The sequence below is a fragment of the Lycium ferocissimum genome, chromosome 12 (genome assembly GCF_029784015.1).
Source record: "Lycium ferocissimum isolate CSIRO_LF1 chromosome 12, AGI_CSIRO_Lferr_CH_V1, whole genome shotgun sequence".
Classification (NCBI taxonomy): domain Eukaryota; kingdom Viridiplantae; phylum Streptophyta; class Magnoliopsida; order Solanales; family Solanaceae; genus Lycium; species Lycium ferocissimum.
In genome coordinates, this window is record NC_081353.1 from 40,657,997 (window position 1) to 40,669,901 (window position 11,905).

The 11,905-nt window shown below is 33.6% G+C and overlaps 1 protein-coding gene across 1 annotated transcript; it reads right to left on the bottom strand.

Moving 5' to 3' along the window:
- Nucleotides 1-494: 494 nt before the first annotated feature.
- On the bottom strand, nucleotides 495-10,168 carry LOC132039549 (zinc finger CCCH domain-containing protein 6). The gene is made up of 4 exons (XM_059430029.1): nucleotides 9,823-10,168; nucleotides 4,969-5,178; nucleotides 2,069-2,193; nucleotides 495-1,922 (listed from the first exon to the last, which is right to left on the bottom strand). Exons 1-4 carry the CDS (start codon nucleotides 9,880-9,882, stop codon nucleotides 683-685), a joined length of 1,635 nt encoding a protein of 544 aa, XP_059286012.1. The 5' UTR covers nucleotides 9,883-10,168; the 3' UTR covers nucleotides 495-682.
- Nucleotides 10,169-11,905: the final 1,737 nt, after the last annotated feature.

Here is an 11,905-nt window from a genome sequence, read left to right on the forward strand (position 1 = left end):
AGGTATAGGTGAGTAATTATTGATTTAAGGGGGCACGGACGTTCTTTCCCCGGAGTTAATTAGTTTGGCTAATTTATAATCACATTGCAGTCCCTTCGTCGTTCATGAACAATTCAACTCTGTTGAAAGTTGAAACAAATTATATTTTTAAGTATCAACATTTTACCTAAACAGAAAAAGGAAGAAAGGAAGGAAGAAGAAGCCTATTAAAGAAACAAATTGTCCAAGGTGCTACTTTTACTAAAGTTTGAAGGGTTAAATTATTTGGTTCTTACCAATTCACACCTCGAGTACCATAAGTAGTCAAATGAACTATAGATATTTTGGTCGTTTGTGGTAAAAGATCAACTAAGCTTATACATCAAACTTGTGTTTATATACACTTCTTTATAGGTACAGCAACTATCAGAATAACACCAGAGCATATAACAAGGAAAAAAGAACTTCATTAGAGGTGTTGGACATCATGCATCATAATAACAGAAGAAGAAAGAGAGAAGAAAGTTATCACTTATCAGTATGGTATGTGGAAAAAAACCCATAAAAGTAAATATCTAACGACATTGACTCATTGTAGAGAATTAAGAAATAAATAAAAAAGGAAGAAAAAAAAACCGAGCAGCAACATGCAATTCTTCTCTTGAGAAAAAAAATAATGTACATGGAAGTGCCAGTTGCATTATTATGTACCAGTAATCTCCCTATCCATTTTCATTCTCTTTGAATTTTGAACCTCTGGCAAGCTACCAACCCTCTGTTGGGTGGATGTATCATGCATATATGCACAGTTTGCGCCGTGCCGGCAACCCCTTGAACTATTAAAATAGATGCAAGGCTTCATTATCTTAGGTTTCGAATCTCTTGAATTATAGCTATTTTGTGATTCTTGAACTGAACCTAATTGTTGGTTGTTTCGGTTGTTGCTATATTGTGGTGGCAATGAATTTTGTGATTCTTGGACTGAACCTAGTTGTTGGTTGTTTCGGTTGTTGCTATATTGTGGTGGCAATGAATTTTGTGATTCTTGAACTGAACCTAATTGTTGGTTATTCCGGTTGTTGCTATATTGTGGTGGCAATGAATTTTGTGATTCTTGAACTGAACTTAATTGTTGGTTGTTCCGGTTGTTGCTATATTGCGGCAATGTTTCTTGCCTTTCTCCTCCGTGTTGCTGAATGAGAGACTTGTAATAGTTGATGTCCCTAGCTACAGGTGCAGGCATAGAGGAAGAAGGTGTTGACACAGTTGTTACTGGAGATGGTAAAGGAGTTGATACAGCCTCGGGTACACGAGGCCTCAAACTTGGAACGGGTCCTATCCTACTTGGACCAGAGTGGTAGGGCCCATTAGAAGCACCTGCCACCGAGGGCATAACTAGTTCTGTTCTACTGACTTGAACTGGTGGAGGATCTGTTCTACCTGTGTGAACGAAAGCTGGAGTAGTAATACTTGATGCCTGAGGCCTTGGGTTGGGCATGTTACTGGCAATAGACATGCTTTGGGTACTCATAGCTGGCACGCTATGGGAGCTGGTGCCTACTCCTCGGTGTGTAACCAATTGCCCAACAATTTTTGGGTCACTCAAAATTTTTATGAGCAATTCATGGTCAATCAGATTTGCTTGGCCGTTGTCTGCCATGAGTGCAGTTAAAGCAGCCTGAGCTGCTGCTACAACATCAGGCTCCACACCAGGAACTACTCCAGATGATGAGTTTCGGTGAACTGGAAGATTATTTCTGGCACTTCTATTGGACAAGGGAACTCCAGACTGCATTACCTGGGCCGCTGAGCTGACTGCATTAGTAGGTATAGCACTGCCAAATGATGGATCTGCTACTTCCTCCTCTTCAACAGGAGTTAAGGGTATAACAGGTGTGTGCTGATCATTATGAAGAGTCTCTTCTCCAGGAATCATTGAAGGACTGCATGGAAATAAAAAGAAAACAATTTTAAGAGAAGTAACATCCAGAACTAAATGGAGATCAATTGGGAAAAAAAAAACAGCAAATTTGCTATTAGAGGAAAGAAACGGAAGTAAAAAAAATCCCACAAGATTCAAGTATCATACTTTGGAGGAATGGAAGATTCACGTGGATAAATTGCTTCAAGCACTCTCATCTCACGTTGTTTCTGAACCTCCATGTCATTGCTTTCTTCACCCGCAACCACTCGCCATTTTATATCCAACACAAACTGTTAAAAATCAACGAAGGGCGGTGTTAGCAGTTACTACACTCATGCTATGATTATCTGCTGCATGGTAGCACGCTTTAGGGTCAGCAAATGAACATTTCCTCCACCATTTTTGGGGGCACTTCATGTGTGCAAATATATGAGAGAGAAAAACACGAAAAGATATGCCAAGATATCGCTCGAAATAAGAATGCATGCTTCAAAATTTGACACTGCATCGATAAAAAAGAATCTGACAAGGCATGCATAACTAGCTCCCCCCACCCCAACCCCCACCCCACGCACACACAAATAATTCTTAAGTGAACCTATCAATTCCAGCATATATTACTCTATCAACAGGTGATGTTTATGTGGCCTCAACATTTGAATCATCGGGAAACAAGATGGAACTTCAAATAAAACACATGAACATCATATGCCAGTAGACTATCAACCGTTCATTTCAATTTCTGCACTGCGCTTCTTGTTAATCAACATAGTTTTAGGGACCCAGCAGGTTCTAACTCAAAATAGCTCCCCTATTTTCTCCCTGACCTCAAAATCTAATAAACAATCTCAGATGTATTGTGGAATGTGCGTTTAGACAATATTTGTGCTGCCCTTTGTTTTGACAGGTACCTCTCGACAAAAGGTTTTAGAACAATGGTCTTATTACATCGATGCTTCTCTCTCCCCTCAGCATCTCTTTATGTACCTTTGATCAGGATTCAAAGAGAAATGCTCTCAGGAACAAGAGGTTGACATGTGATTTTGTTTGATGAGGAACCAGTAAGAGAAGACCATTGATACTCGTAAATGGTTAGTAGGTCTAAGGAGGAATGTCGTTTTAATGTGCATATGACTTCGTTATGATTTCCTTCCTATGAAAGTAACAGTATATTATTTGCTTTATCCATATGCCAAAGGATGATTCATAGCCTTAGTCAAAGTGAGTAAATACAACAACTGCTACTACGATGCCCCAATACCAAGCTAGTTCGAGTCAGGCCGACTATATTAATCCTTGATAGCATAAAAGCAGAATGAAAAAATCTAACCTTATCCGAGTTGTGTTTACCGATCTGGAAAAGAATTATCCAAGTTGTATATTGGAATCTGTATCCAAGTATTAACTCATTTATTCCAATTGGTTCAACAGGTGGGAACACATCTATTTGAATTCTGGTAGATCCTTGGGTTGAAGATACCTTTTCCTAGATTCATCCCCTCTTATATATTACTCCTTCAATTCCAATTTGTTTGGCTTTCTTTTTTGTCTGTTAAAAAAAGATTGCTACCTTCCTAAATTTAAAACCACCTGCTATTTATATTTCATTTTTCCCTTAATGAGATGCTTTTTTAGAAGCTGCATGATTTGTTGTGAATCCTATTAGAAGGTTAACCTTTGGCATTTTTTGCATATTTAGCTTACTGTAAAATGGCACCAACAACTTGGGACGAAGTAAATTGCTCACTGCATGATAGCACACATCCAATGTCTCTTATAAAGTAACGAGAAAAGAAGAGAAGAAAAGAGAGCTCTTATTCAATTGCATAGGTAAACATCATATAAGAAAGCTCCTTAAAAAAGAATTTAGACAACTATGACATTAATACAGATGTCAACTACATACACCAACAACATACCCAGTGTAATCCCACAAGTGGGGTAAAATGTCAACTACATGAAAAAAGAAAATTTGAACGACATGAATTTAGGAGAGTTTAGACCGAAGAAACTATCCTAATTATTTGAATTTCTGATTATCAGATAATCATTTAGAATATTGGATTATGTAGATATATTCTATTGTGCTGCTCTAAATCTTTTGACTTTGACAGATGTTTTGTCTCTCTTAAAACTTGAATAATATTATAATAGGAAGACAGATAATCTTAAATCTTCTATTGAAGTACTTTGTTGCATACATCTCCAGATGCCTTAGAGCTGGAAGCTATGAAGTCCAAGCTGATACTCTGGCACGTATTTTATCTCCCTTTTTTTCCTTTCCGAAAAGGTAAGTAACTCTAGCAAGTATTTTATCTTCATCAACCAGTGTCTATTTCTTACAGTTCTATTCAAGATTATATCTGTTCCAGAGTCTTTGATGAATGGCCAGCTCCAATTATCGCAATGATATTAACTGGGTATATTCTGTCAAAAAATAGACTTCGCAAGAGTTTTCCTTAATAAATATAGGGTTTTTTTAAAGACAAAGGGAATATGGTTTTGGCTCAGTGTAGCTTCTCTACTCATAGACTTTGCGAGAGCTAATAGAATTCTCCTAGTCTGCTAATTCATTTATCTATCTGGAAATTTCAATATTATGGCCTACAGATTTAAAAGGAGCAAGCAAAGAATCCTTTAGGTCCTATATGCCATATTTTTAATAGGTTGCTTTTAAAATAGAAAGCCTTCTCTTCATTTGTATTCTGTTCTCTATATTGAAACGATAGTAAACACAACTCAGCCATTCAGCTTTTTGATATGTAGGATTAGCTTAGTAGAAAGTAAAGTACCTCATTTTTCTTTTAACCAACTAATATGACCCCAATCCAAAATAGCTGCGATATACTATATGTTCTTTTTTCCCCTTGATCAGTAGACTATGTGCTCATTTTTAGACATGCTAAGAAGTCAAACTGGACAGGGCAATACACTGAGCATTTTGTTAATTTATTTTCATGAGGGGAGAGTCTAACTATTTATCATAATCACAAACACACTAAATAGTGCTAACAAATCAAGTAATACCTGAAAAAATTAAAAAAAAAAAAAAAAGTACAACTTACAGAGGGAGGACGACGCCATTTGATTACAGGGATTTGAGCTACCTTATTCTTCGAGAGGCTTGCAGGCTGTGCGCCCTCAAAGCCTGGAGGTAAATTATCATCAGACACCAAAACACCAGCGTGCAAAGGCAATGATATCCTTGCTTGGAGATGATCTTGAGCTCCTATTGCAACTTGGGAAGGAGAATCTTCAGACAGGAAAAGTTTTACCTGTTAAAAGAAAGAACTATTCGATTAATAAGAAAAGCATTCTTATTTGGCAGCATCAATCAATCAACACGTATATATCCTATTCAGAGAAAAAGATTTGATAAAAATTCGTACCAAAATACATCATTCATCAAAACTTGTCATACAGATATTCGTATTGATCAATGAAAATCACTGTCAGCTTTAAAAATATATTATGAACTAGTTTATCCCACATAAGAGAAATATACCACAGAAGACCTATGGTGAGAACTTCACCTAGCAAGAAAGTGCATACTATCCTGTTTTTAGAACCCACATCATTCTGGCATCTAGAACTAAAGAACTGGCTTTTTTAAGTGATCTACAGAACCTCACTCAAATCAGCCACCGAATTGAAGTAGTCACACGCCAACTTCATCCAGTGATTCAATCTTCAATCTCAAGAGTAAGGATGCAACTTCTTTGTTACCCTGCACAGAAGAATCTCTGATTTCTCCCTACTACTATCTCAAACAAGATATGTGAAATCCACTACCTCCCTTTCCCAACTCCTCCCCCCAACACCACCACAAAACCAAACAGAAAAGCAAAAGAAATAACAAGAATAAAATGAAAAGGATTGAAGGAAAGAAGAAAGTCCCTGCTACCCAAAGAGATGGGCAAACAGATCAAAAACAATACCAGAAAAGCACTTTTTGGATAATTATATTACGAGGCCATTTGTTTAGCTAATTGAAAGTAGTTAATAAGTAATAAGTGCTGAAAACCACTTCTTGGTGTTAAAACTGATTTTATAAATAAAACTTACATGTTTAGATAGAAGCGCTGAAAATGATAATAACCAGTCGATGCGTGGTAAGAAAGTGCTGATAAGAAAATTTTCTGTCAAATTGACTAATATGTCCTTAAAGTTTATTCATACAAATTATAAATTAAAACGCATATGTACAAGAAGAGGAACGAAAAACGAAAATGGAATGGAGAGGGAGTTGTATTATGGGAATAGGATTTTCAGAATTAATAAAAATATTATTAGATATAAAATAGTAAAATACTTGGTAAAACTAAAAGAGTTTATAAGCTGAAAATCCATTTGGCCAAGTTTGGCTTATAAGCACTTTTTTTGTTTACCAAATGCGTAAATAAGTCAAAAAGTGCTTATAAGCAAATTTAACCAGCTTATAAGCTTGCAAAAACACCCTCTACCATATTAACAAAGCAAAATCTCAATAAAATAGAAAATCTAGGACAAACTTAAAGGAGGCAAGGTAACTTCACTAGAAGCGACACAAGTATTCCATGGTCTCAAAGATCATTAACAGAAACATTATTTGCAAAAACTTGTTGCAGTATAGTTTGGGGAATAATTTTTTAGTATCACATGATTTCTACCCAGTGTTATTAAAAGCGAAAAGCGCAAAAAAGCTCTAAGGTTAGCTGGGGCTTTAAGCGCAAAGCACAAGTAAAGTGTGGGCTTTAATGAAAAAAAAGCGCAATGGTATACAAATATATATATGTTTAGTCCAAGACTAATAATAATAAGCATGAACAACAAATATATTGACCAAGAAATTGCAAAAACATTACAGTAAAGTGAAATATCAATTATCTAGTGTCACCTCTTCACGAGAGCCTCATTGTCAAGGAAAAGTATGTCTTAGAGTTTTGTTGATCACACTGAAGCGCAAATAAAGCGAGGCGAAGCGCTCAACATGTTTTGAGCCTCGCTTCAGGGCTTAAGCGCGCTTTAAGCGCGCCTTTGACAACACTGTTTCTACCTAATATACATCATGTTTGGTGGACTAATCGCTATCATATCAATATAAGCTTTTATTACTCTTCTCAGGTGGGTGCTATTGGGTCTGCCCAACCAAGCTTGTCATTGGCATTTTTTAGCACCTTCCCCTCGCCCCTTACCCCCCTATGCTTCTTCTACCCCTTTTTCCTTGACTTATATTCAATGTGAGACCTTTACATTGTAAAGCAAAAAGACTAGATGATCATGTAGTTAATTTAACTGGACCTTTTGTTTTTCTTCTTCTTCACATATAACAAATATACCCAAAGTACCCAACATGATTTCTCTGCATAACTTCTGATACCATAACTCAAACCACAGGTAGACCATTATTCATCATTCCTCACCACGACAGCCTCTAACCCACCTGCACACTGATGCACATGCTTTTTGGCCACTTGAAAGTAGAATAGTTAAAACCCTATCTTTCACTGCAAAACATCATTGAAACATGACTGGACTAATGCAAAACTCTTGTTCATGTACTGTTCTCTCTATCTGCCTTCATATGTCAATCTTATTGCTATTAACTTAACATACTTCGATCCCTGCCCAGAATATATTTATCAAAAACTTTTTATCTATAACATCTGGAAGAAAAAAAAAAGGGCAATCTTTTTGGGGGAAAAAGATGATTTTCTTAAGTTCTTTTTCAAAGACAGAAGAGATATCCTTAAGTTCTGTTATTATCAGGTGTAAATTCAAGCAGCAAGAACCTTTGAGAAGGAATATTTTCCACATAGCGAAGGAATATTTTCCACATAGCTTTTAAGAATATAACAACAACTATGCCTCAACCACAAAACTAGCTAGGGTCAGCTATATGTATCCTCGTGATGCATTCACTCAATCTGGACCTATTTAGTTCGAATACTCAATACTTTATCTTTTAAGACATTAGGAATTATCTAGAGGTTCTCTACCTTTCCTAGTGATAGTAATTTTTAAGTGCAGATTATAAAAAATTGTCAACATTCTCAAGGAGAATTAGCCAAGAATTTTATTGTATCTGTCTAAACCTTGGTGGACAAGGTGAGCACAAGCTGGCCAACACCACCATTAACCAATTAAAAAAGGAAGATGATGATGAAGAAATTTGGGAATCTGTTCATCTGTATCCTCTTCTTCTTTTTCAATAAGCTTGTGCCTTGTGCTGGTTTCTTTTGTTTATTTTTCATTCTTTATTGTATAAATAAGCCTTGTGCTGATTTCTCTCATTACGTTCTCTGGAGGCTAGCTTCACAAAAAGTCTATGCATATGGTAGCAAAGCAGAATAAACTCACAAAGTATAATTTCACTTAAATTTGAAACCTGTGTCTACCTTTTCTCTTCTTCCTCTTTTTTCGACGAGTATACTTGAGAAAGTTCAATCAACACATAACTGATTCTTTGGTTTCAAATTTATTGAATCATTTAGCTTTCTCTTTCTGCTAACATTAGTGCTCCACCGATCAATCAATGAATATATCAATCAATTACCCCTCAATCCCAAAATGCATGTCCAAACACAACTCCAAGTTCCAAAAATCACAACTTCAACAACTCAAATTTTCAAGTTTCAGGTTCAAAATCTATGGACAAACGGGATTAGTCTGGCTGTCAAAACGTTAGCAATAGCTTTCAGTTTGCAGAATTAATAAATTCTGGCAATGTCTTAAACATAAGACATCTGAAACAAGTATTAAGAAAGTAACACCTTGCCATTCCTTCTACCATTCAAAAGTGAACTGAATTCAACTTAACTAGCAATGATAAAACTCGAAACTTGGATTAAGAAGGTAAATACAGAAACAAAAACAACTACTCCTCATTCCCAAACAAAGTTGGAATGGACTATACGAATCGTCAAAATCCATTCCAATTTTTGACCCTTTCCAATCCAATCTTGGGTTAAAAAGATAGCTCTTTTATATCACAACAAGCAAATTGTTTATCAACACTTCCAGTACATCGGTTTCCAATTCTGCTTTTTTTTTTTTTTTTTTTTTTTTTTTTTGGGTTTATTCAATACTGTGATTGGACAGATAATTAAAGCAGAAACGAGGCAAATTAACGTAATGCCATTCATTATACCATGCAAAAGTGAACTGAATTCAACTTAACTAGCAATGATAAAACTCGAAACTTGGATTAAAAAGGTAAATACAGTAATAAAAACAACTACTCCTCATTCCCAAACTAAGTTGGAGTCGACTATACGAATCGTAAAAATCCATTCCGATTTTTGATCCATTTCAATCCAATCTTGAGTTAAAAAAATAGCTCTTTTTAATCCCAACAAGCAAATTGAGCAAAACAAAATTGCTTATCAATTCATTAATTCTTAGTATTTTTTTTTCCACCTATTTCATTCCAATCTTGGGTTAAAAAGATAGCTCCTTTTTATCCCAACAGGCAAATTGAACAAAACAAAATTGCTTATCTATTCATTAGTTATCAGTATGTTTTTTTACCCTATTTCACTCCAATCTTGGGTTAAAAAATAAAAAAATAAAAAAACTCTTTTTATCACAACAAGGAAATTGAGCAAAATCAACACTTTGAGTTCATCAATTTCCAATTTTCTTTTTTTTTTGTGTTATTAAATACTGTGAATTAACAAATAATTACAGTAAAAATGATGAAAATTACTGTATTAAAAAGGTAAAATACAGTAATAAAAACAACTACTCCTCATTTCATTCCAATCTTGGATTAAAAAGATAGCTCTTTTCTATCACAATAATCAAATTAAGCAATAACAAAACTTTAACTTCATTATTTTGCAATTTTCTTTTTTTGGGGTTATTTAATTCTGGTAATTAACAAATAATTACAGTAAAAATGATGAAAATTACAGATCTTCATTAAAAAAAAAAATTACCTGACAAAGATTAACATCTGAAGCCCAAGTAACCTTTTTTGATTTCTTCTGTCCTCGCATATTTACAAAATGCAAAATTAATTTCAATTCTTAAAATATAAAATCTTAAATCCAATCGATGAACACTGATTTTATTTATCAAAAAAAAAAAACCCTAATAAAATGTGCTAATTTTGACCCGATTACGACCCGATTGTGAAAAAGGTTATCTTTTTTTTGGTGGAGCAGAGATCAAAGGTAACCCTAAATAAGAACCCTAATTTCTCTGATCTTTTTTTTCTGCGCCACCTTTTTATTTTTATTTTTTAGCTAAAAATATGAACTGTTCATTGAGTGTTATATCACTGGAAATTAAGTGTATTCATTTTCTCTTTTTTCTTAAAACACATTTGTTGTGTCATCATTATTACTCACCTCTTTTTAATGGGATTAGGTCAAAAATATCTCTTCTGTCATTAACCAATTTATTCCTGAGTTCTACATCTGGAGGTTCCTTAAATAAATACAGGAGCGGATAACCCATATAGATTTTTTATTTAGTTGAGTCGGGTTTAAATTGAGCGGGTTTAAAAATAAAATTGGGCTATTTTGGGTATTTCCTTTAAGACAGGGGTATATTTGAAAACTTTAATGACGGGAGATGTATTTTTTAATCAAATTTGTAATGGATGATATTTTTAGCCCTATTCTCAAAGTAGAGAAGTATTTATGTGACTATTAATTAACACAAAATTTAAGAAAATAAAAATAGTTAAATTATTTCATTAGAGATAAATTAAAAAATTAATTATAAAAATATAATATATATTAAAAAAAAATCTTGGTACTCTCTTTGTTTCATTTGATAAGACTGTTTTTGATCGTGTACAAAATTCTGAAAATATCTCTAAATTAATAGTCTAGAAATTATGATTTTAAATATACATTGCTATAAAAACATTTCGTTAAGGTTTGGAATGAAAATTTAATTTTGATAAAATATTTTTATTAGAACTAATGTTATATAAACTGCTTCATCCATCCACTTTTAACTTGTCCACTATACTAAATATAGATGTTCACTTTTACTTGTCCTGTTTGAAAAATTAAGAGATATTTATCCTCTTATGTCTATTTTACCTTTATTATTGAAAAATCAAGAGATATTTTATTATCTTGTACCTATTTTACATTTACTATTAAGTACTATAATTATTTCTAATTCATTTCCAAAAATATACTCACTCCGTCTATTTTTACTTGTCATATATTGACTTGATACATCTCTTTAAGGAGCCATAAATAGAATGACGTTTTTACTATATCACCCCTAGTTATTACTAAGTCATCTAATGATTGAAATCAATAAAACATATTTTGAAAGTTGTGCAGTCACTAAAAATTCCTTAACTTTCCAACTCAGTAATTAATAATAAGGGTAAAATAGGTATGAAATGATGAATTATCTCTTGGTTTTCCAAACTGAACAAGAAAAAATGGACAACTATACTTAGTAATTTAGGGGTGTCAATGGTTTTCAAAAAGCCAACTTAACCAACCGAACCAATTTATAGGTTTCTTTTAATAAAACCGACGGTTTTTATATAAATTTATAACCATACTGAATAATTAGGTAGGTTTTTAATTTTATAAAAATAAATCGAAAAAATCTTTGAACCGAATAGAATAAGCTTATATATCTAAAATATATTTTATATATTAAATTTAAATATAATAAATTAAAAATTTTGCCTTAGGTTTGGGATGATGAAAATGACTAAAAGCCAACAACATAGTTAACACCTAATGTTCCAACTCTGAAACCTATTATATTACTTTTATTGAAATTAAATTAGTTTTAGCATCTCAAATAGTAACCAGTAAGCTACAAGATATGTTGGCGATCTTGGATAGAAAGCTACAAAGTATTAGATATATTTCGTCTCATATGATTTTAAATTTTCTTATTGGATACTCAATTTTAGTAGTCTCAGTTCTTGAGTCTCATCTTGATTGATTTTCCCCCCTCGTGCGATCTCAAATATATTTTTATTTTTGCTTAACATTATTTTACACTATCGTAAAATAGTGGGATCAATCTCCG

Bases quoted from the DNA above. Each gene is read 5' to 3' on its own strand.
- LOC132039549 (XM_059430029.1), bottom strand. From the start codon at position 9,882: ATGCGAGGACAGAAGAAATCAAAAAAGGTTACTTGGGCTTCAGATGTT. The intron at 2,194-4,968 runs GTAAGTTGTACT...GATTTTTAACAG, and splicing joins AATGGCGTCGTCCTCCCTCT to TTTGTGTTGGATATAAAATG. The intron at 1,923-2,068 runs GTATGATACTTG...ATTTCCATGCAG, and splicing joins GAATCTTCCATTCCTCCAAA to TCCTTCAATGATTCCTGGAG.